The sequence below is a fragment of the Ciona robusta genome, chromosome 11, assembly GCF_009617815.1.
Source record: "Ciona robusta chromosome 11, ASM961781v2".
Taxonomy (NCBI): Eukaryota; Metazoa; Chordata; class Ascidiacea; order Phlebobranchia; family Cionidae; genus Ciona; species Ciona robusta.
The window spans coordinates 8632512-8658062 of record NC_143245.1 but is presented as its reverse complement, the minus strand read 5'-3'; the positions used below and the strand labels follow the sequence as shown (position 1 = coordinate 8658062).

The following is a 25551-nucleotide window of genomic DNA, read 5'->3' as shown; positions in this document are numbered from 1 at the left end:
TTGTGGTTTCAATATCGACTTCGCGGTGGTTGTCGTACACGAAGCGTTGGGTTGAACATCTAAGTTGGCAACTTATAGTTTAGCAAGTTTCAACACTCATTTCGGTAACACGCGGTCGCGGTCGCTATCGTTGCGTTTGGACGTGGAATATAAACGAGACAACTTCGATACTTCGGTGTATTAGCAACAATCTAGTGTGTATGGCACTTCAGCTACGTTGATAATGGGCACGGTGGGTAATGGGCACGGTGGGTAATGGGCACGTCACACCAAACTTGAATGCTTCTTTCTGTTGTTCGGAGGTGACAACATGACGTCACGAACTATAGGTTGAGACTGTGGTCTCGGTGGTGGGGAATCCCCGGTCTCGTGTGACGTCCGGGAACTTCTTCGTCGGGGTTTGTGACGTCGCGATGACGTCATCATCGGACGCACTTTCTTCACTTGCACCCATGACGTATACAGGTGGTTTGTGACGTCTGTGTATTGATATAGTTAGCATTATGACGTGTACATGGTGATCGTCTTACCTTGATGACGTGGGTGAGGGTAAAGATGGACTTGATGTTGGAGTTGGAAGGTCATGGGGTTTGGAGGGGGTTGGCTCGCTGGACGAGGGGGGTCTGGAATAAGGGGGGGTTACCGAGTATGTTACTTTGTGGGTGATTCTTATTTCTGGATGGCCTACAGTTTAGACAATTAACAGTAACCACTTGGTTGGCGCAATTGCTGTTAAGTGTCAGCATCGAGTTTCAAACTCGCAACCATTGGGTCATAATAAAGTCTTACCTTCTATCTTCAATATAGTCGTCAGGGTAAAACACGGGAGATTCTCGGTGACCACTAGATGACAGCATGGAGTCGTCGCAGGTAGGCGGGGTAAGATGGGACAAGTGGGAACTTTTGGCGGAGGTCTTCAAAGAACTTCGCTGGGCTTGGGGAAATCCCCCAAATGAAGAAGATCTACAAAAATATTAAATGTAACATACGTTGTAACTCGTCGGCGCCAGAGGTTACTTGAGGTCACCTTGACTTAAGGTTACTATCGGTCATCAAAGTCGAATAACCTGGGTCATAGATCCCTCCGCTGGACATCATGTCTCGACTGAAATATAAACCAACATAAAATAAACAACACAAATAACATAGAAACAACATAAACATACCTGTCGCTGCTACGTCGCAGCTTTTTCATGAAACTTGATATTTTACTTTTGTCGTTTTTCTTCCGTGAGTTTTCATTGTTCATCGATCGGATTATTTGATTTTTTTCGCTCAATTCTCGTTCAAGATCAATTATCTACAACAATGACATCATCAAACACTGATTATTACGTAACAATTAACTTACGCGTTGAACTTTATCCGCATGACTGAGTTGAAGTTGGTTTTGCTCCGATTGGATTTGTTGCCGTTTGCCTTTTATTGTGGATTGTAGTTCCTATTGTGACGTCACAATATCACGTATTGTTACGTCACAATATCACGTATTGTTACTTCACAATATCACATATTGTTACGTCACAATATCACGTATTGTTACTTCACAATATCACGTATTGTTACGTCACAATATCACGTATTGTTACATCACCTTAAAAGCAGCAACACTCCTCCCCGCTTCATGATCCGCGTCACTCCTCTGTTGATGCAACAACGAGTTTTGATCTCGCACAAGATCGACCTCTCTTTGTAAAGATGAGATTCTCGTTTCCAACCATTTGTTTCGTTCGCGCATGATGTTGTATTGTTGTTCCAATTCACTGCAAACCATCATATCATACATGACTCTATGACATCACAAACACCTACTTATCCATATCCTCAACCAATGAGAGCGTGCCTGGTGGTGTTTGACACGTTTTACTCCCCAACAAACTATTCAACTGCTGTTCCAACTCCATCTTCCCCTCCCTCACTTCCTCCAGCTCTTTCAACAAATCTTGACTTGAATCGTTTCTAAGAATATTTCAAATTATGACATCACACAATGACATCACACATTATGACATCACACCCACAATGACTCCATTATGATCATCTTTCCTTGCAACTCATCGCGTTCCTGTCGAGCTTTCTGTTCCAACTTTTCAATTTCTTCCAACCTTGATTTTATAATGGATTATGACATCACAAAACACAATATCGACATAGTGTAACATAAACATCCGTTATACAAAGTTTATGAACAGCTGTTTCCTTTGTTAGACAAGCTGGGTGTGTTGTCTGTATGATAAGTTGGTTAAGGTTTGTGCGAGTAGTGTTGCAAACTGTATGTTGTAATGTACGGTAGTTCAATAAGGTTACTTGTTCTTATATAATTGCAATATTATTATGACATCACAACCAACTTACACTTGTCGTTGATTGTTCGATTTGTTTCTTTAACGCATCGATGACGTCATCTTGTGACGATTTAATTTTGTTTAATTCCTTCAATCGGACCTTCAAGGTGGCGCTCTCATCTGTTGTTCGGTGCTCGACAGTAGCACTGTGATGTCATAATATGACAAATAACAAAGGAAAGAACAAAGGAATTTTTAACAATGGTTGGAACAATATTTGAAGCTTCGAATACAGTAGGGAAGATTAATGAAAAGTTAAACGAAAAGACAGGACATAGCGAAAAAACAACAGTCGTTAAAACAGTCTAACAGTTTAAACCTATCCATGTTAATTGGAAGAAGCGTGGTCGTTAGCAGTCAAACAACAAGCTATTTATGTTGAATTATTTCCAAGTTAATGAAGGGACATTATAAGATGAGATTATATGATATCTATAATATTAATATGATATCCATGTTATTAATATGATATCCATGTTATTAATATGATATCCATGTTATTAATATGATATCTATGTTATTAATATGATGTTTATGTTATTAATATGATATCTATGTTATTAATATAATATCCATGTTATTAATATGATATCCATGTTATTAATATGATATCTATGTTATTAATATGATGTTTATGTTATTAATATGATATCTATAATATTAATATGATATCCATGTCCCCCACCTCTTTATCACCCTCCTGTGTTCCACCTCCGCCTCCAACCCCCTAACCCGATCCTCCAAACGTTTCTTCCCGTTTATCAAAATCACTCGTTCGCCTTCCAAAACTTGGATCTTGTGTCGCGATTCATCAACTCGTTGTTTCAAAAACAATATTTCATCTGCAACAACAACAACAACAATATTTCATCAGCAACAACAACAACATTTCATCTGCAACAACAACAATATTTCATCAGCAACAACAACAACAACAATATTTCATCAGCAACAACAACAATATTTCATCAGCAACAACAACAATATTTCATCAACAACAACAACAAAAACAATATTTCATCAGCAACAACAACAACAATATTTCATCAGCAACAACAACAATATTTCATCAGCAACAACAACAATATTTCATCAGCAACAACAACAATATTTCATCAGCAACAACAACAATATTTCATCAGCAACAACAACAATAATAACAATATTTCATCAGCAACAACAACAACAATATTTCATCAGCAACAACAACAATATTTCATCAGCAACAACAGCAATAGTTCATCAGCAACAACAACAATAGTTCATCAGCAACAACAACAATATTTCATCAGCAACAACAACAATATTTCATCAGCAACAACAACAATAGTTCATCAGCAACAACAACAATATTTCATCAGCAACAACAACAACAATATTTCATCAGCAACAACAACAACAATAGTTCATCAACAACAACAACAATATTTCATCAACAACAACAACAACAACAATATTTCATCAGCAACAACAACAATATTTCATCAGCAACAACAACAACAATATTTCATCAGCAACAACAACAATATTTCATCAGCAACAACAACAACAATATTTCATCAGCAACAACAACAATAATAGTTCATCAGCAACAACAACAACAATATTTCATCAGCAACAACAACAATAATAGTTCATCAGCAACAACAACAACAACAACAATAGTTCATCAGCAACAACAACAATATTTCATCAGCAACAACAACAATAGTTCATCAGCAACAACAACAATATTTCATCAGCAACAACAACAACAATATTTCATCAGCAACAACAACAACAATAGTTCATCAACAACAACAACAATATTTCATCAACAACAACAACAACAATATTTCATCAGCAACAACAACAATATTTCATCAGCAACAACCACCACAATATTTCATCAGCAACAACAACAACAATATTTCATCAACAACAACAACAACAATATTTCATCAACAACAACAATATTTCATCAACAACAACAACAATAGTTCATCAGCAACAACAACAACAATATTTTATCAGCAACAACAACAACAACAATATTTCATCAGCAACAACAACAATAATAGTTCATCAGCAACAACAACAACAACAATATTTCATCAGCAACAACAACAACAATATTTCATCAGCAACAACAACAATATTTCATCAGCAACAACAACAATAGTTTATCAGCAACAACAACAATATTTCATTAGCAACAACAACAATAGTTCATCAGCAACAACAACAATATTTCATCAACAACAACAACAATAGTTCATCAGCAACAACAACAACAATATTTCATCAGCAACAACAACAATATTTCATCAGCAACAACAACAACAATATTTCATCAATAACAACAACAACAATATTTCATCAACAACAACAACAACAATATTTCATCTGCAACAACAACAACAATATTTCATCTGCAACAACAATATTTCATCAACAACAACAACACACCTCGTAACTTTTGGGTTTCTAAAATACTTTCACCCGCCGATTGTGATTGGTTGGCATTCAGGCTGTTGATTTCACCACAAAGCCTCCCAACCTCCAACCTCAGCTGTTCCTTTTCCTTCAACAACCTCCCCACTTTATCTTCACATTCTGTTGATTTATCTTTCAACAAAACTTTCAACGCCGCCACCTCCTGTCAACAACGTATGCAACTTATTTATCCTATCATGGTGCATTGAGTACTCCCCCCTAGCCTACAATGTAAAAAAGTGTCCAAGGACACATACGCCCACAATGATAACAGCGACAAGGTTTGAACCGATAACCACTGTGCCACGACTAAACAACGAACCTGACGTGATTTCAACAAATCTTCTTTCGTTGCTCCGGATGAATCAGGTCCAACTTTGCCAACGTTGTTTAACTTAGTTTTCAACAAATTAACTTCCATTTCAAGTTTCTCCGATCGTTGTTTATAAATTTCCTCGGATGCATCAGCTTTTGTTGGCTAATAGAAATCATATTTAACTCCACAAACATTTATGTTATTTTTACAAAACATTTATGTTATTTTCACGAACCGATTTAGCAAGGATATCTCGTTGCATTTCCAACACAGATATCATCTGTTGATTCTCAGCCTGTTCTTGCAACAATCGGTTTACTTCCGCTTCGAGACGGTTTGCTCGCTCGTTCGAAGATTCAATGCCAGATAACTAAACAATCAGCATTGTTAAATAAGAAACATGAATGATATTATAAGCAGGTGTATTACAAACGCAAGAGACCTTCTAGCAACCGTTTGTTTGTGATCTTAAATGATGTTTCATCTTCCACACAACATTATCGGGGTTTGTCATTAAGTGTCCATGCCAACATTAAGATTACAAACAAACATTCGCTGGAAGATTTCTTTCAAATGTAATATTGAAAATTGTTTTGTCCCAACAGGTGTTAGACTTTATGACATCATTATGACATCACAAACGCGTCATATTCACATCTGCGGTGCTCATTCAACCGGAAAGACCACGTTAATTGAGTTTCTTCAAAGTTGCGAGGATTTCATTGGATTGGAAGCCAGAGTTCAAGGAGAGGTCGCGCGTAAAGTGGTTGTGGAACAGGGGATTACCCAGGTAGTATACCATGAGGATGTCGAGGTTGAAGTTTCAAACTTCTACTTTTTAGAAAATGTTGAAAGACAAAAATATTTTCCACGATCTCAACGTTAAAATTATCCAAGCTTTGTTTGAAAAGCAACAAGAAGTTGAAACTAAAGATTTGAAATTAGTTTTGTGGGATCGTGGGATCATGGATGCACTTACTTATCTCTTAACATACGTTGGAGTGGTGGCTTACGAAGATGCGTTGAAGATGGATATTGTGGAAACAATGTTGCGACGGTAAGATTATATTTTTTGAGGATTTCCATGTTGTATATTTTCCTCCAGGTGGCAGGATGGAGCAAGGGTACTGGTTTTGGTGATTCCCCCAAACCAAAAGTTTCTCAAAAATGACGGAGTGCGAATGAAAACAAACGATATCATGACTTTGCAAAAATATCATGATGTCATGACATCACTGATGAATCAGCATAATATTCGCTTCATCATAATCGAGGCTGAAGATTTGAACGAACGAGCGCAATTTGTCACCACAACAATCAAACAATGGATGAAACAATCACCATTATAATGTCACAGGTACCTGCAATAGAAGCGAGCCCTGTTGAGCCTCCGAGTGGCGAAGTTTTTCCTCCACTTCCATCCACCGGGTGGTACTCTCCCTTCGTTCTCGTTCTTTATTCTCGACGATTGTCGTCAACTTAGCACACGTCTGCCTCCAGTGGTCGAGTTGCGAGGTTGCATGACGGTCATGTGACTTCATCTCCTCATTAACTCGCATCAGTTGCTGAACATAGAAATAATATAAACCCCACAAATATTCACGTTATATTATCGTTGCCACACAAAGATAAACAACCAAACTCACAGCTTCTGCCTCTTCAAGCTGCAACGACAATATTTGTTTCTTCGACTTTAACCCTGCCACTTCTTCCAATAACCCCGATGTCTCGCTTTCGTATTTATCTTTCAATTTCTCCAGGTTTTCCTCCAGTGTTGAAATATTCTGCAAACATCCAAATAAACTTCAAGCACCAAACCAACCAAACCAACCAACCAATTTATTTTCTTGTTCTTCTCGAACGAACCGATTCTTCTCGGCCTCCAACAGCGCCACCTGGTGTGCGGCCACCGAGTAACAAGACTCAAGTTTTCGCAAACTTTTGGTTTCTTCCTCATATTTGAAGCGTAATTCGCCCAACTGATTGGAGGTCTCATTGTAAACCTGCAACAACAAAATAATACGTGTACAACAATAAAGTTGTAATGAAATTCATCCTCATGAAGTTATAACTCGCGTAACAAAAAACCATTCAGGAAAGATTTGTAAAAGTTGATATCACTTAAAACCAAGTTCAATAAATATTGTTGCGAGAACTCGCCAAGCATATGGGTTCTGTTTAACCAACAATCCCCCAAAACCCCCAACCCATCTTACATCCATTGTTCGTTTCAGCTCGGTTATATTCGTTTTATTTTCGTTGCTCGTTGTTGATAATTCCAATCTTAGTTTTGCGAGGTCACCGTGGAGATCGGTGATGTCATTCTCGTAATCTACTTTCACCTGTGATGTCATAATGTAAACAATGATGTCATAATGCACCTTATCACCAAACAACCAACCTTTTTTAAATCTTTGTTTATTTCTTTGATTGTTTGAACAGTTTTCTCCAATTCCACATTATACTTACGAACCCTCATCATGTCTTCGCTTGTATCTTTATATTTACGTCGCAGATCGATCAAATCTTTATTTCGTTTCTTTAACTCACTTTGGCAAATAGCTAACTCCTATAACCACAACAACTAATTTTACAAACCAACCCCTTCCCCCAAAACACCACAACCCACCTCCATCAGTGCCGAGTTCTCAGCTTCCATTCGTTCAAATCTTTCAGTAATTTGATTCAAATCGGTTGCTTGTCGCGCGTTGCGTTGCCCAAGCTCCGTGTTTCGGTTGATCAACGACTGTTAGACAAACAATAATATAGACACAACATTATCAACATAGACACAACATTAATAACATAGACACAACATTACTTGTTGGGATTTTTGAAGTTTTTCCGCCTCAGTGAACGCGTGACTTTTTTCTTTCTCGATTAAATCGCATCTTTGCCTTGCCACTAGGAGGCGCTCTTTAGTTACATTCAATTCATCGCAGCACGAGGTGTGAAGCTGTGGAACATAGATAGGCACACTCAGGTACAGGTTAAAAGTCCCACACCTCAAAACATGGGGGAACCACAAGCAAACAAACCTTAAGCATGTCATCTTTTTCATCTTTAACTGCATTGATGGTTTTATGCAAATGATCCAAAGTCACTTGGTGTTCATGTTTATCAGCCAATAATAAATCCAGTTGACATCGTAGTTTGTTGTTTTCACGCCCACCGTCCTCAACTCTGAGGTTTCATTATTATGTGGGTGCTTATATATTACAATCACCCAAACAGTTACAACTCGTAAGCGAGCACAAAGTGTATGAAACAGAACACTCGCGTTATAACCTCACCGCAACTTACGTGCCCAATATTTACCTCCGCTTCAATATTTCTCGATCTTCTGCCTCTTGCCGGGACTTCCCCAACAGCGATACTCTCTCCTTTTCTAAAAATTCTATTTTCGTTTCAAGTTCGACTTGGATTTGTTGTAACAATCGAACCGTCGCGCGTGTTTCTATGACGTCAGCTTCGCCGAGACGTAAGCGCTCGTTTTGCATCTACAACCAATTATACCTGTGTTACGTCACAATTTGTTCTGCTGCCTCTTGCCTGCTCTTTGCTAATTTTTGCTGTCATATTAAAAAGATTAAAAACCAAAAGGGGGATCCCCCACACTCGATACCTCCATCGTAGTTTGAGCCTCTTTAAGTTTATTAAGGAGAATTCCTCGCCTAGATTCGCTGTCCCCCAATGCGTCTTCGAAGTTGTTCCTCTCTAACGCCACCAAGCGAGGAGGAGACAATGCGGGGCTTGGACTGTTAATTCGACCAATTAGAACAATAGATTTAAACACGTGATAAATCCCTACCTTCTGATTGGCGATCTGAGGGGGGAGATGGAACGCTGCGATCTCATTGGTCGAGATGACGCCCTGCTTTGACCACGTGACAGCCTGTCGATCTTAAAATAATAAATTATTATAACTGTTTTATTTACCAACGAAGAGAAAGGATCAACAGCAAAGCTAGAACTGTTAAAAACTCACAATGAATAATTACTATTGGGGTGGCGTCAGTTAAAATCGTTGCTGTTAAACCTAAAGCGGCACAAGCTATCATATATGACGTAATCTTCACCTTTAAATAACTTTGCATCTTGTATGTATCGTCCAACACTTTCATTGCTCTCCTAACGGCCAACGATGGTGTAGAAGCTCTTCCACGAGACGGTGCTATAGAGTTTCTAAAAATGTTTAAATTATGTTTTTGTCGTCATTGTGGTACATATGACGTAACAAACCTAACGTCACAATAGTCGGTGGCATCGATGTAATTCAAGTCATCACGTGACAAAGAATCCATTTTGCTAACAAAATTTAACCAATCTTCGATAAAATTAATACAAGGTAAAAGAAAAGCGCGGCGGCTAAACCCAACATACAAACACTAACAGTGAGCAAATTAAAACGATTAAAACAACGAAACGACGACTCATAGAAAACATCAGCCGCCCGGTCTGTATAAAACACAGTGTGTATAAATATACGCTGCGGTGACACTTTATAAACCCCAAGCTGACCAACTTCAACTGAATCAAAAAAATAAAAAGAAATCGTTATTTTTTATGCACTGTTACGTCATAGTACAAATTATCCACCATTGTTAAGTTGAAACAGTGTTTATGACGTAACAAAAGTTATTCGAGCCTCGTTACGTCACAAAGAGATAACATTTCACGTTATGACGTCACACCTGCATTCGAAAAAAACTAATTGCTGTCTGTGACGTCATAGAAGATAAACAAACACAATATATCGACACAAACCAACCCGATGAACAAACCACCACAGGTTTGAAACCAAACGACCGCGACATCTGATACGATGGTTACCACAACTAACAATGTGGGGTTGGGTTACTACCAACACTAATGGCGCTAGGGGGCTATTACAAGTATTTAGCCTAAACCATAAACATCTTATATTCTGTGTAGAAGAAGACAGTAACCTTGAAATTTTGATTATTAATTACACCCAAAACTTAAAATATTTAAAATATTTATTGTGTAATAAGTGCAACGATAATTAGGATTGTGACGAAAATAACAATCACTCTTGTTTCCAACGCCCCCCATCCAATTTGTAGAATAATGGAAGATTTGATTTGAAGATGGAATGCATTGGGTTTGGGTGGGTGGCGATGAAACGAAGAGATTCTCGGGTGTCGGGGGCGAAGAAAGCGGGTTCAACATCTGGGGAGGTTGACATGTTTCTGGGGATAAATAAATTGGTTAGGGTAGGAATACAATGAGTGTAACTTGATCGTTATAACTCGGGTGTTCTGTTATATACACCTTGTGCTTGCAAGTAAAACGAAAAGACAGGATATAGCCACAAAACAACAGTTGTTAAAATACCCTTACAGTTAAAAACAAAACATAGTTACATTTATTTGAAAGAACAAAGCTTGGTCGCTACACTCAGCAGACAACAAGGCAACAATATATAAAACTTACTCCTTAATGAACGAATCACTTTGTTCGATCCATTCCTCAATAAAAGGCAGTGGTTGATATGTAAAGGGGGGGACGATGAAACGTTCCTTCACATAACTGTAACATCACGTTAATAAACACTTAGGTCCCAAAGTTACAAGGAAGCACAAATACTTTGACACATTATTCTATGAAACAAATCTTAGTATAGAAAAGGTTGCTTTAGGTTCATGGCAAATGTAAGTGACAAACTCACGTACTCATAAACGTTAAACATTTGCTTCCTCCCGTGAACTCCCCTCGCTGCACGCATTGCACGAACGGGCCCACGCGCATCTTCGGCAAAATCAGCTCCATAAATTTTCCCATCACCGACCGTTACCACGACACCAAATATAACGGGGCTGTTTATTTCAACCCCATGTTTCAGGACAACGCACGTGTTGAAAGGGGAGCAACAAAACGTTCGGAGATAAAGTTTCAAACCCCTGTCTGGAGAAGTCAATAAAGGAGCCATGAATGTTGCTTCTATTTCTCCAGCGTTAAACTTTTTTGTTTTCCAAACTCTTATATTAGAAATGTGGGTTGGAAATAATACAAAGTAATCGCAACCAACCTGAAGATAAAGTTTGAAACGTTCGCAACAAGTCCGTCGATAATTTTCCGGATAATTTCCGGTCGTCGTCGAAACCTCCGATTATGTGAAGGTCGAGGTCATAACCTGCATTATGATGTCATAAACAACCATCCATTGTTTCATAACAAACAACCTTGTGCTCCCTCCGGTGTTCGGATGTTCTCGATGGACTTTAACATCTCTTTAGCGCCATCCACCAGAAAACTTCCATCAAAATGAGCGAGGGAAGTCGTAGCCGTTTGACGACAACGAATAACAACAATGTGACAAGTTGTCGCCATATCGGTGCCAACACATTTGATCTGAAAGTTCATTAAATAAAGACTTTTCAAAATATGATCAAATGTTAATGTACAGTCAGCGGAGTCAGGAGCATTTTAGGTAAATGAAACATGATACAGTTGTGAACATTGTTAATTCTGATTAGAAGTTTATTAACCAGATCTGCTTATCAACAATAAATTTCAACACCCACTGATTTATCAGCTCCCCCGACGGTGGCGAGTTCACCCTGCATTACATATAAGCAACACTGACATCGTGTGACAAGGGTAACGGGAGTCGACTTCAAGCGAGACGAACAATCTTTGTAAACATTTTTATATTTCTATAAAACATTATGATTATTGTCAAACAATGTTGATTGTTACAAAACAATTACTTGAACAAACAATTGTAGATCGTCAAGTATTCTGTCGGAATCTTTTATTTCAATTCCATTAATAATCAATGGCATGTTGAACATAAGCAACCTGAAACATGATATCACAAACAGACGCGATGTAATTAATAAAAAGCACATAAAATATGATTGCATTCATGTAAAAATAAAAAAACAAATATTTCCCAAGTGTCCAAACACGTATTATTGAGAGACAATGTGCCAACTCTTGTCTAAATACCAGGTACCATGGCGTGTCTCACTGTAGGACCTCAACCATATTACAGTACCGAGCCTTGTGTGGTATCTTGTGTATTTGTTTCAAAACCTTCATGAAATATTTCATTAAATTTAGGAAGTTCACATTTCCAATAAACTTGTTCCGTATATTCATGCGATTCGAACTGTACGGATTGGATTGCTTTAACATTTCCCTTACACGATGAACGCATCGGAAAAGAGGAAAAATAATTTAAATTGTTATTTAGTTTCCAAACACCCAAACTTCCCGCGTCTTCATTTTTATCAATTCTTGGAATTTTAGGATCTAAGTTTTCTTCTGCGTTTTGTCTTTTCCTGTGACGTAACAATTCCACCTCAACCCTCGCGTGTTTCGCCCGATGACCTCCAGTAACCCCATGCTCCCATTGTTCCTCAACATCCAACAAACTTTCATCTTTTCTCTTTCTTCGCACCTTCAACATACTTTTACACACCACTCACAGGACAAACACATTCTCCAACGTCCAATATTTACTTCTATAAATAAACCTAAACTTAAATTAGAATAGAACGTAATCGAGGTTTATTTAAACTGCGATAATTTCTCTAATTTTCATGGACTTTCTGTGAAAATAAAACGTTACCATAACTGTAACGTTAAAGTATATAACATGCTATAGAAATCATAAACTTTTAATATTTCGGGGAGCGCAAATATCGTCGAAGGTTCTGCAGACATGTGGATCCAATTATGTCGTCATATCCGTGTTTGATGACGTGCTTGTGACACTATCGTTTCAAAACCATCGCGTAATAATAATGCACACAATATATTATGACGTAATAATGCTCTATTAACAAACAAACGCATCATTTATACAAAACAGTAACATTAGTAAGCGGAAGTTGGCAAGCGTCTTTGAAGATTGGCTGTTGTGACGTCATTAAGAGGCTTTGTTAAATAAATAAACATGCGATTGTTACGTCATCCTCAAACACTGAAACTTGATTGGTCGTTGAGGTAGTGACGTCACTATAACACTATTCCAATTGTTACGTCACAATACGTTCGCATTATCCCAGGAACAAGATAGTGACGAAACACGAGATGGCAGTAAAGAGCAACACCTTCAAATAATCCTGGATTGACACCGATTCATGAGGTGGGGTGGTCCAGGGTCACGTGCTTCACGGGTGGGTGGTTTGGGGAGTGCGCGAATAATACGCCCTGTTTATATGATGTCTATGTTGGTATATATTATGTCTACGGTTTAACATAACAAATAAAAGCATATTAAGGTTTCGGACAAAAAAACGAAAATCAAACAAATTAAAATTATAAAACCGTATCCTCACGACTCTTATAGACCGATGTTAATTGTTTAAAGCAGGGTCAGAATAATATGTGATAAAGGTGTCCCATCTTACCCCATCCCACTATATAACATGTCTATGATAATATATATGATATCTATGCTCACCTGGTAGGTTATTCCGTTTACCTCAACGCAAATATTTATTGAATCAGCGTTTGTTACGTCACTCATTTCATTATGACGTCCTGATTATAAAAATAGTTAAAATATTATGAATAAGATTCGTTATAATGGACGCTACCTCGGTCGCCCATGGAAATCTTAAGTGATGACGTCGAAGATCTTCGTTGGTTGTCTGGTGTCAACCTTCTGTGACGTAACATATTATCAGTGACGTTACATTATTATATTGTAACGAAATAATGAACAATTCTTACCTCACAGAATCGTCGAAACTGAGTTTCTTCTCTGGTGGTTCCCCCTCCGAGTAATCTGAATCGATTTCTTTCTTTAGCGACATCTGGTGTTGAGCTGCTTGCTGAGCGGCGTGGTGCGCAGCTTGTTGCGCAGCCTGCTAATGTACACGGTTGCTAGGGAACGTTGTAACTACCCACGTGACCGACTTACCCGCGCTTTGGCTTGGTTCTGTATTGTCTCTAGCGCCGCCATTGCCGCCACGTGTTGGGCGTTCGCCGATTGAAGCAATTGTTGCTGTTGGGCGATCAGCTGTTGTGTGGGTGACGTAGGCAAGCATCGTTCATCTGGTTGACCTGTGACGTCATGTATATATGGTTATAACGTAACAACAATACTTATGACGTAACAAGAAGATAGGACTCACCGTATTTTGCTGCCGCCATTTGTGATAATTGAGCAAGTCCATTGTGGTGAGCGAAAGGAAACTTGGGAGGTGTCAGCATGTTTGCGCTTGTGTTCGGCGAGTATGAGAACATATGGGAGCTAGAATGGAATATTTAGTGAACCGTGAGGTTATGTGTTGTTAATATAAATATCCAACGAACCTGTAACTTGGCCTCCGACCTTCACGTCTGTTGCCTTCTATAGCGGCTTGTAACTCCGATGGAACAGATAACTTTTCCCGCTCGCATTCAAAGGGGTACAAATATTTCATGTACCTGCAATTATAATGAGGTGTGGTCATTCCGCGCGGATGAATATCTACGTGGGAGGATCTAATTACAAACTTACTGAGTTCGCAAAGTGAATGCGGCGCTTGTAATCGAAGATGGAAGATTGAGACCTTTGGTGATTTCTCTCCAAATCTTTTTGTTAATAACTTCTACCAGCCCCCCCTTCTCAACCACCAACCGATAGAGTTGGTACAAGTCAAGGACTTGCTTTGCCATAATAGGAATTCTGTTCACCGGCGTGCCTACGTAATAATGCACTCGTTATGTGACGTAACAAGGCCGATAGTCGCATAACAAAGCGCGCTTAATCGCGGGCAATCCGACACTCAGGGCGAAACTTTCATTTGGTTGTTCCGCTTGAATGGGGAGGGGGTAAGGGGGGAAGGGGGTGTTTGCAACGACCCGCGTCCGCCCTAATGACACTACCTCCCCCCCCTCACACGACGATTCAGCCATTTTGTGTTTGTTTATATTCAAGGTCGCATTGTAATGCATCCGATGGTTTGTGACGTAACAAATAAAAGGCGGCCACACACTAAGGATTGTGACGTCACAACCCACAAATTAATTTTCACGAATTAATCAACTTGTAGGCGGTCTATGTGTTGATATATTATATTTATGTTTCGGGTGAAATATTTTTGATCGCTTCGATATCAGACCACCGCGTAAGGGGCTTTGTTACGTCACAGTACTTGTTTTGTTACGCATTTGCTGACACCGTGACGGCATTTTCTACTTAGGCGATTCATCGAAGCGACGAACCCGCCATTAATCGACATTAGCTTCGTGTTGAAGCATTTATTCGTTTAACGAACTTCTTGTAACTTGAGTCGACAAGAGAAAGATTTCACGCTCGGTCACCAAACTCGTTCATCCGCGACGAGGGTAGAAATGAACACTTGGTATTGTTCTATTTTTGTTAAAACAATCGAAAACAGCGATGGTAATAATGGCGCCGTGGTCGATTATTTAGCGTTAAGCAATCCCCCTACCCCACTATCCAAACTTTGACCAAAATTTATCTTAAAATTTTTTCATTAAATTTATAAACAGGGTGCCGGTGTTGCGCAACAATAGCTTTGTTATCTTTAATTTACGCAACAATGGGCGCATCGGTGATCAGCGAAATATCGATGTTTAACCAACAACGAATTTCGGTCAAAATTTTAAGAATTTTGGTGAAAAAGTGATCGTTTGCCGCCAGACATTGGGGCGCCGTAAATTGCAAACCGATAAATCGCCTTTCTAACCCCGTGTTTTTATAAAACCTTCAGTAATAAGTCCCCGACAACATCGCATTTCATGCTCCACCGAACACGATGTGATTAAACCGCTCGATGTTCAACGATTGTTACCGTTTGTTACGTCATAAGCTAATTTAAAACAGGTGCGATTGTCCAAAACTAATTTGAGCAAAAACATCAATTATTAAAAATTTTCGCTGAATAATTAACAACAAACAAATCTGTTTATTGCGTAACAAAGACAACTGTTGTCCACAGCAGGTAATTATAATCCCATTGTTTGAGAACAATCGAAGACAATTGTTTTAATTAACCCACAACCCGGGGATTCCCCATTATCACCCACAGGACAATAGGAAACCGCTCGAAGCCATTGTGACGTAATTAATCATCAATTCTTCGATGTTTGTTACGTAAACAATATATTATGACGTCACACACCTCTTTTTTGCATGAAACTGAACAAATCGTCAAGAAATTCTTTTCGCTTTATGTCGTCATCAATCTCATATAACTGAAACAAAGCATATTGTTACGTCATAATAACTTTTACTTTATTTGTTAAAATTAATAAACATCAAAGTGATCGTGACGTGTTTACTATCACTGTTCCGTCACAAATCACATTAGAGACATTCCATTGTGACGTGTTGAGGCAAACAAAGGAAAATGGCGGCCAGTCAATTATTAAGGGATTCTCCCCCCGATTAATTGGTGCTACAAGACTAATTTCCACCAATGAGCGGCCAGCGACGATCACAACTTTCGATGAGAGCGCTTCAAACGCGAAAGTGACCGCGCGATCTATTATGACGTCACAGTGGTATCGATCCTCAGCAAACGCGATAAAAAGATGGGTTACCATCTGGAAGTTAAGTGTTTCATATTATGGATACTTGAAAACGACGTTCCACATTTAATTGTGATTCCGCTCTCGTATTGTGACGTCACAATTAGCTCAATTGTTGTTTTTTCCGGTAGGTGGCGGGACAACACAGCGCCATCATGCGGATTATTTGCAGAAATCGAAGTTTATTCAACGTCGTTATGATGTCACAACACTTGACCTTTTTACTCCGCGAACATCGCGATGAATAATCGATGAGATTTTAAATGTTGGAAGTGAATAGCAACCATGCTCGGTGTAAATACAACGTTTTATCGCCCAAGCAAATCTCAAATTTGAAATTAAATCATAAATAAATGATGTTTCTATTGCGATTGACGATGCACGCTTGGAGCGCAATTAAGCGACGATCGCGGATTGAAACAATATCGTTTGTTCTTTAAATGAAATGAATTATTAAGTGCATTTGTTCGCGCCAATGGCTGCAACGCGGTTGTAGTTTATAAATAGTTGATGAAGTGTTGAACTAACATTTGTGGTGAAACAATCACCTCTCTGAGACAAAACCTTGGAAACGCCGATCAGATTCGGTTTTGATTAAAACTGGAATGAAATATTAATAGCGATTGTGACGTTTTAACAATTTATTCTCAAAAAGCGGCTGTCGTGTTGATTATGACGTAACAGTGACGACTTTCATCGATTGTTTTGCTTCAACGACTTCAACACAATAACCCATTATAACGTAACAAACAAGCTTTTTAAGTTTATTGTTAACCCATTAATGACGTCATAATGCATACTTAACCATTCGTTGAAAACATTATGACGAAATAAAGATCAATAAAACTACATGACGTCATAGTCGTGAATTTAAAACTATTGTTCATCTTAAATGACCATAGTGACGTCACAAACATTTAATATCCGCCCATCGCGATTAAGCGTTGACCCCGCGACCCCCTGGGGTCAAATTACCCTCAAACCCCATGTCCATTTGTCACGTGATCCGTGACGTAGACAATCCCACTTGTCATAACAAACGGACCATTCATTACGTCACATTGGAATTTTACAATTAATAACAATGAACATTTGTTAAACGTTATTCTTTTATAATGCGCATTGTAACGTCATTGATGAAATCTTTGCGGAAATGCGCGATATTTTTCTCCCATGACAGAATTCGGTTGATGGATCGTCCCCCCCAATAGTAGCGGTCCATGGGGTAACATGATCCCCCCCACTGCCCATCGCCCCCTTAATCCAAATCCAACCAAAGTTAAGTGGAGTTGCGCGAATTGTTGCTCTGTGACGTCACACAGTCCATTATTAGTTTAATAAACACCGCGATGAGCTTCGAAGTCATTGATCCAGTTAATAAAATATAAATTAGTTTCGGTGGGAAACGGCGGCCGAGATGTAAATGCCAATAATTGAGACTCCAAGGAACGAAACATCGATTCGAATAATAACGAAGTCGATTAATTTCGCTGTCTCTTGTTATTCAATAATTACGTAACAATAAACTCTAGTGACGTCATAATGCATATTCACCTGTTTAAATTGTTCCTCGTACGTCCATTCTTGCTGACTTCCGTTGCAACTATTGGTTTGTGACGTCACACTGCCTGATGACGTATGTGATGACGCGCTTGATGGGGTCGGGATGTGGTTGGTCGATTGCTGTAAAGAAACACATGATGACGTGTGTATGACGTCATTATTACGCCACATACCTGTATATTGTGATCTTGCTGCATTCGTTTCTGGGCTTCCATAGCCATTCGTTGGGCGACGTGTTGGTGTTGGAGCATCGCTAGTTCACGAAACCCCTGGTAATTAGGGGGGTAATTAAAGGGTCATTGGGTTCATGTAAAGGTCATACCTGTGGTAATTGTGACGCATCAAAGGACGCGGGGAATTGCCCAAAGTGTTGCATCATAGCTTGCGGTACAAGGCTGGATAAACTCCCATCCGGGGAAGATCTTTGCGCCAATGCAGCAGCGAACGCCATTTGTTGCGTAATCAATGACGTCTTATCTGGTTCGGGGGATCTCCCATCACTCTGCATGACGTCATCATCATCCCGCATCATGGGTGACGTCATATCGTTTCTATCTTCGTCGGAATCCTCTTTCGGAGACCCTGAATATGACCGCTGTCGTTCCCCCCCATCGCTGAAATCGTCGCACCTGACGTCATTACTGATGACGTCATCATTCTTATGTTGTTCCATCATACGTTGTTGATGCTGCCGCTGAAGATTCTCCATCACAGCCTCCAACTTCATCGTTGCAGCGCTGACGTTACCGGGTGATGACGTCAGTGAAGACCCTAGCCCCGAAAGCAACTCAGCTTTTGTCTGCATTGAATGCATCGAATAAAGATTTTGACGCCTCGAGGTTCGATATTAAAGTCCATCGCGTGCGCCCGAAGATTGAGATATCTCGTGTTTATTAATCGCGGTCGACGCTTCGCGGAATCCAACAATCGGGAGAAACTAACTCGACCACTTCGAAATATAAGGGATTGTTACGTCATAACCTCCTTACAACGTGTCATTGTGACGTGGACAGTAGTTGATTTACGATTTAGAATGTTCATTAAAAAGTAGCGAGACGAAGATGTTTGTGACGTAACAATCGAATCCGATTACGAGCAATTGCGATTGTGACGTGTCAATCAATTGTAGGTGCAATATATGGTGACGTGACAATACACATCTACGTCACAATACACGATTCATACGTCACAGCCAACCGCGATCGCGATAAATTTGAAATTTAATTAAATTCGAGAATTCGTTTCGCCAACAATGGTTATTATGACAAAACAAAGACAATTCCGAATGATCGCCATTTTTCGCGCTTGTCGCTATTTCGAACAAACCTCTTTATTACGTCATAATTAAACTGCGAACACGTGACGTCACTAATGTTCCGCGCGTAAAATAGAAATTGTATTTATTAAAACGAAACAATTTACTTTATTCGCGAATAATGAAAACTTTCACTTTTCAAAATGGCGGATCGCGAGCTACGCGATGTACGAGCATTGTGACGTCACACTCACATCGAGCTAAATATCATTCCTATGCATTGTGACGTCACACATATGCATAATTAGATAAGAATGGAATCGCGACAGCCACGACGATACCCAGCCCCCCCGCCCACTTATGATTTCTATATTTAATATCACGTGGTTGATAATTCAACCTTGACTGTGACGTCATAATCATTATCGCGTTGGTGATAATAGATTCATCAATTAACTCGATTGTAAATTATTTGTATTGTTACGTCACAAGCAGGAACAATGACGTTCAATCAACATCACGATTAATTCCACCATTTCTAAACTACGTCATAATACGCATTATTATTTGTTCACCTGCCATCTGTTAATACTATTGTTACGTCACAACCAACGTTTGTTCTAATAAAGGATTAAACGCGCGGCATCGAAGCTTAATAGCGCTTATTATTTCGTAACAACGCTTTCTGTTTGATACTCGAAATGCAGCAACGAAACAACAATACGTCATACTGACGTCATATGAATATACATTATTACGTCATACACACCTGCGAAATGTTCGAAAGCATCATCGAATTCGAATTTCGGGAAAAACGGATAAATATTTAAAACATAAATCTGAAAATGAAATAAAAGATTAATCGACGTCGGCGGAGTATTATTCCGCACTTGTGGATGAATATTACAACTTTCCTGTTGCGTCACAAACACAAGTATTCCTGAATTAATCATATCGTCTGTGATGTCACAATAACCTGACTGATCAAGCATAATCGCGTAAATCGCGGAATAATTGAAATTAACTTCCCGAATATTCGATAAATATTTACTTCGTAGCTAAAACATATAAATATCACAAATGTTGTAATCTGACCGCGAACACGGCGCATATTAACAATGCCCATTATTACATTGCGATCCACAGTTGGAAACAAATGAACAAATATTCGTCGCGACTAAACTACATCACTACGCATGGCCGAACACGCAAGTTTTTCTTTATTCACTAACAATCGTTCTCTCGCGCGCTCTCTCCACTTTTACGAAATTATCAACTTTCTATTTAATGACGTCACAATATTTAAACATCTATTAATCTGATGACGTAATTAACCCGTGACCTAATTTGTCGCTTTATTTATTACGTCACAATATTGTCTCTTCTTTTTTAATTTTGATAATTTTTATTTTTATTCCAGAAACAAAACAACCAATGTATTGGAATTTGGGTCGTGTGGACGAGAAGTCGCGCTGAGACATTGTTTTATTACGTCATAATATCGCTGTGTGTTCAAATAATAGAAGATATTTTAAACCGCTATTTAACGCGGTTGTGTTTCTCACGGTTTGTGACGTCATACTGCTCGTAACATTGTGACGTAACAATTAGCCTTGTTGAAAATTACAATAAACATTCAAGTGTAAAAAGCGTCTGCCGCTAAAAGCGCGATGTTTAATACATTAGCATTGTGACGTCACAGTAACTACGATTGTTTCCAAACAAAAAACATTGAAACGTCATAATTAATTAATGTAAATATTGCATAATAGCCAACCACCAGTTGGCATTGTTTTGCAACAATCACATGACGTGTCCACGTGTTTATTAACCAATTATAATCATTGTTACGTCACAACCTGCCCTGCAGCATGTGAATATGCATTATGACGCAACAAATGCTTATTGGGTACACGCCCAATTCTAATTATTGCTTTCGAACAAAAAAACTTTAAATCGTAAAAATATTTCTCTTTCTCACTTTGCTCCCACTCCTCCTCACTTTATTCTCTTTCTTTCTCTTCGCTCCTAACATTTTAATGACCTATTTTGGTGGAACGTAATAAACTTCATTATGACAAGGACAACTACCCCTGTGACGTCACATTACTTCAATATAAACATGACATAGTGACATCACTAAACGAGACGTCATCGAAGTTGAATTAACCAATCAAAATCAACATTGTTATATGATTGTGACGTCATATTCGAAATTAATTAAATCGATGACGAAATAAATGTTCATTTGAATCCTTTTATCTTTATTATATTGATTGTTAAAACAAATCTCATTGTCCTCCATTGTCTTATATTCTACAACTTTCAAAACAAAGTATTTCTTTAACATGTCGCGTTAAACACTGATGTATTGTGACGTAACAGGTCGTCACGCATGGTTAATGACGACATAGGAATGTCACGCTTCATTGCGTCATCAATAACGTCATCAAACAACTATGTGACGTCACAACCAATAACCGGGGAATTCCCGAGTTACTTTTACTCATATTGTGACGTAACAAACACAAACCAATGAAACATTCTGTTATTAAACAATGGAATGCAATGCTTTGTGACGTAATAACCACGGGGTGTTCCCCCAAGATAAAACTTCCGCATTATAAACAAGACTCACCCATTGTGACGTCATTATACATAAACAATGAGGGTTTGTTACGTCACTATAAACATGCATGGCGACTTCTATTTTCGATGAAACCACCATTGTTGACGTTGTTGAATAAACCAAACATTCCACGCCCCGCTTATTTGCATTCTAGTATCTGACCTTGACACAATGCTGTCTATATGACATCACACTACATAAGATATTTGCATCGTAGAAGAAACCGCATCAACTGCTAATAGTTTGTTGGTAGAAATGATCGAATGTAACCAGAGACGACGAACATGAAAACTGAGATGTTTTTATATCAAGCAGATGTCGCCCTCGCGATTATTATTATGACGAAACATATTCGAATTATTACCGAACAATAGAAAGGTTCGATTCGACTGTTATAGAACAATGGAAAAGCCACGTGCTGTTTATGTCGTCATAATCGAAACAACGTTCATTGTTTTGTTTTCTGTGACGTCACAATCACAACGCGAAGCGAAATCGATTCGAGGATTTTGTTAAAAAGTCATTTTTTACCTTTAATATAAATGATTGTTACGTCACAAGCAGGTGGTTGTCAACTGCAATCAGCTTTGTGACGTAACAAGTAACACCGAAGTTGCTCTCTAACACCACCACGCGGTTGGTATTGTTACGTCATAATAATAATGATTCACAATCAACCTACACATAACAACAAGTCATTATATATTGTGACGTCACAAAGGTTTCCACAGTTAGCTTATTATTACAGAACAATGTTAACGCCGGTTTGTTTGTTACGTGTGTAGTCGGTTATATGACGTAACACAGAATGGATACTACGTCATCACTTGCTTTTATATGTGGAGGATTGGTTAGTTTGATCAGTTTCGTGTAAGTAGCTTGTTGTATAAGTGTTGAACAAAATATATAAAGTGTTGTATACAAGTGTATATTCTACGGGTTAAACAATTATTTTGTTTCAGGTTGTCTTGGCTGTTATTTGTCGTAAGTATCATAATAGCCATTGTTATTTTACTTGTGACGTATATTTAATATGCTTGTTTATGTTAAATTATTCGGATTTAGTTTGTGACGTAGCAAACCCATTTTTAATTTCAGCGATTCGACGAAGAAAGACAATCAACCGAAGGTAATGTTGTGTGTGACGTAACAAACGATATGTTTTGTCACAATGCTTCTTTATTACAGGACCAACCGTTGACAATGGGCGCCAGGTTCGTATTGTGACGTATATATTATGACGCCATAACAGCTTGAGGTTTGCAGGAAACAATACATACGTGTGACGTCACAAACGTCATAGAAGAGAAAGATGACGTAACCCAACCACGAGATGATACGTCATCATCGCTTGATGACATCACAACAGATGACGTAGCCACCATATTTCATCTTCCACATTGTGAATCCCTTGCAACCACACCAGTGAGGTATATTATGACGTCACATGGAGGTTCGAAGACACGTGACATCGAAAATAGCGACAGTGTGGGGGCGTTGTGTGTCGATCAGTCGCGATGGTTGGAAGACACTACCATTGTGACGTCACAAGGAGGATTGTTATGCGTGGCGGGCTGTCAAGTTCGTATCCCCCCCAATATATTGGAACAAGACGCGAAAATGAAACTAAAGTGCTTGTTTACGTCACATGAGGTATTATGACGTCACAATATATAGTATACAATGGTAATAACAACAATATTCCAGGGATCGGGAAACACCCTGGTGATTTCCCCCATCGTAACCATTGATTGTGACGTAGAGGTTAATAACCTCAAGTTACAGCTCACTGTTACCATGCCAACATGTTACGCAGCGAGGCGTGACGATCGACCAATAGGGGTGAAGGTAATACGTCATAATACCCATTATCATCCGCTAACCCACCTATCCAGGTCGAATACCAAGCAGAGGGTATATGGCGCCATCTAGCGTTCTCCGTTCATGGGGATTCCCGTTACGTCACTTTCGTCACAGACGCACTGGGAACGTATGATTATGACGTAACAACGCATCGACAATGATATTATTTGAAAATATTTGCAGGTTCCGTGCCATCTTACCCCAAGCTGAGTTCGACAGGTCGCTTAAATTCATTAACTCGGTTGGGTTCGTTAAAAGGGCTGGGGAGTCGCCGCTAGATGTCGTGTGGTGTTTATGCGACGATTCGTCCCAGCTTGTCGCGAAACTCTGGCTCGAGATGGCGCCCCAGAGCACCTACCAGCGGATCATCGAACCCCGGGTGTTTTGCGTTGGGTAAATATTTAAGTTGGTTCAACAGCTGTTTAACCATTGTCGTTGAACAGATTCGATGATGACCTCACAATAAAGATTAATACAGCCGATGGTGACGTCGCATCTACGTCATACAGGGTGAGGCGAAACGATTCTTGGGAAAAAATTTTGTTGAAAAAGTTCGTGTTTCGGTTTCGCAACCCTTGTGATGTCATAAAGACGTATGTTGTGAACAATCAGTGGAACAATGTGATCTTGCGCGGCGAGGTCGCTTCATTCAAACTAGGCCCCAATCGACGGTATTGTGACGTATTTGATGATGACGTCATCAAGGTAACGAAGAAGGCTGGTGATGACGAAAGCATGACGTCATCGGAGGATGAACACACGTATGCGCAGATAAGAAAAAAGGTTGTGACGTCACCAAAGGCTGTGACGTCACCAAAGGCTGTGACGTTGCCACCGAGATCGGTACCAAGCCCGGGGAAGTACCCACCCAACCCAACAACCCCTGAAAGGCGACATCTAGCGTCGGTGTCGACGACGTTCAGAAGAATTCGGCGAAGGTTACGTCATAAAGACAATAAAACTTTGTAACTATTGATAATTCCAGAACATGTTGGTTACGTATGAATGCAAGTTGTAGCACGTTACACACCATATATGGTGGCGTCACAAACCGATATATCGCGCCATATTTTGTGTCAATGACGTAATAATGTGCGGTAATAATAGAACATTGATGAGACGCAATAAATTGCCATTATGACGTAATTGAACCAAACAATTGCTATTTTGAGATCAATATTCTTTATATCGCGTCTTTGATTGTCTTAAACATCGAAAACAATGCAACAACAATTGAATACGCGACGCAGGAAATTGCTGGTACATATTTTGAGTGTTTACATGCGTAGCTTCGAACACGTGCGGTCCCACCACCATATTTGGCGAAGACATGTGGCGTAGCAATTCCTTTTTTGGCGCAGCAACACCATATTTAGCAACACCACTCCTTTTATGGAAACGCTGTTTTAAACGCATATATTCATCCGCGATATTTATAAATGCTCCGCATTTTAAATATAAATGCGTAAACGTAAGTTTATACATTTCACTTTATAAATACATGAACATATTACATAGTTAACGTTATATTATTATATATATTTAGGTTTTGTGAATGTAAACTGTGGTAGACGCGCTACTTACA

The 25551-nt window shown here is 39.1% G+C and overlaps 5 protein-coding genes across 9 annotated transcripts; 2 read left to right on the top strand and 3 right to left on the bottom strand.

The window, feature by feature from the left end:
• Positions 1 to 163: 163 nt before the first annotated feature.
• On the bottom strand, positions 164 to 9970 carry LOC149729177 (uncharacterized). The gene is given in 28 exon segments (XM_089888395.1): positions 164 to 376; positions 378 to 479; positions 531 to 623; positions 790 to 963; positions 1028 to 1105; positions 1167 to 1300; positions 1352 to 1441; positions 1595 to 1763; positions 1813 to 1959; positions 2022 to 2113; positions 2344 to 2491; positions 3031 to 3187; positions 4794 to 4983; positions 5143 to 5298; positions 5372 to 5506; positions 6498 to 6701; positions 6783 to 6920; positions 6972 to 7139; positions 7353 to 7478; positions 7538 to 7705; positions 7766 to 7882; positions 7958 to 8092; positions 8175 to 8319; positions 8455 to 8636; positions 8762 to 8894; positions 8948 to 9039; positions 9216 to 9321; positions 9379 to 9970. Coding segments are annotated over 28 exon segments (3753 nt in total). The 5' UTR covers positions 9441 to 9970; the 3' UTR covers positions 164 to 264.
• LOC149729178 (uncharacterized) lies at positions 5506 to 7302 on the top strand. 2 transcript variants are annotated; one of them, XM_089888092.1, is made up of 4 exons: positions 5506 to 5929; positions 5979 to 6193; positions 6242 to 6493; positions 6897 to 7302. In XM_089888092.1, the coding sequence occupies exons 1-3, from the start codon at positions 5660 to 5662 to the stop codon at positions 6483 to 6485; spliced, it is 729 nt and encodes a 242-aa protein (XP_089744218.1). In that variant the 5' UTR covers positions 5506 to 5659; the 3' UTR covers positions 6486 to 6493; positions 6897 to 7302. The 2 variants fall into 2 exon arrangements, with proteins under 2 accessions (XP_089744218.1, XP_089744219.1); XM_089888093.1 differs by having other exon boundaries at positions 5528 to 5926.
• A 148-nt stretch (positions 9971 to 10118) lies between the features above and the next one.
• LOC149729176 (protein N-terminal asparagine amidohydrolase-like) lies at positions 10119 to 12044 on the bottom strand. The gene is made up of 7 exons (XM_089888085.1): positions 11871 to 12044; positions 11685 to 11816; positions 11343 to 11511; positions 11189 to 11293; positions 10833 to 11064; positions 10594 to 10689; positions 10119 to 10349 (listed from the first exon to the last, which is right to left on the bottom strand). Exons 1-7 carry the CDS (start codon positions 12024 to 12026, stop codon positions 10187 to 10189), a joined length of 1053 nt encoding a protein of 350 aa, XP_089744211.1. The 5' UTR covers positions 12027 to 12044; the 3' UTR covers positions 10119 to 10186.
• Positions 11962 to 20581, bottom strand: LOC149729175 (protein dead ringer homolog). Of its 4 annotated transcripts, none has more exons than XM_089888062.1 (13): positions 20244 to 20581; positions 18542 to 19018; positions 18393 to 18488; positions 18211 to 18339; positions 16248 to 16320; positions 14618 to 14801; positions 14431 to 14544; positions 14250 to 14368; positions 14036 to 14178; positions 13846 to 13982; positions 13710 to 13774; positions 13574 to 13653; positions 11962 to 13320 (listed from the first exon to the last, which is right to left on the bottom strand). In XM_089888062.1, exons 1-13 carry the CDS (start codon positions 20265 to 20267, stop codon positions 13249 to 13251), a joined length of 1713 nt encoding a protein of 570 aa, XP_089744188.1. In that variant the 5' UTR covers positions 20268 to 20581; the 3' UTR covers positions 11962 to 13248. The 4 variants fall into 4 exon arrangements, with proteins under 4 accessions (XP_089744188.1, XP_089744189.1, XP_089744186.1 ...); XM_089888063.1 differs by having other exon boundaries at positions 13846 to 13979; positions 20244 to 20580; XM_089888060.1 differs by having other exon boundaries at positions 13710 to 13777; positions 20244 to 20404.
• A 2185-nt stretch (positions 20582 to 22766) lies between these two features.
• LOC149729174 (uncharacterized) lies at positions 22767 to 25442 on the top strand. The gene is made up of 9 exons (XM_089888070.1): positions 22767 to 22973; positions 23066 to 23087; positions 23202 to 23232; positions 23292 to 23317; positions 23370 to 23756; positions 23811 to 23951; positions 23999 to 24093; positions 24150 to 24359; positions 24410 to 25442. The coding sequence occupies exons 1-9, from the start codon at positions 22912 to 22914 to the stop codon at positions 24933 to 24935; spliced, it is 1500 nt and encodes a 499-aa protein (XP_089744196.1). The 5' UTR covers positions 22767 to 22911; the 3' UTR covers positions 24936 to 25442.
• The last annotated feature ends 109 nt before the right edge of the window (positions 25443 to 25551 follow it).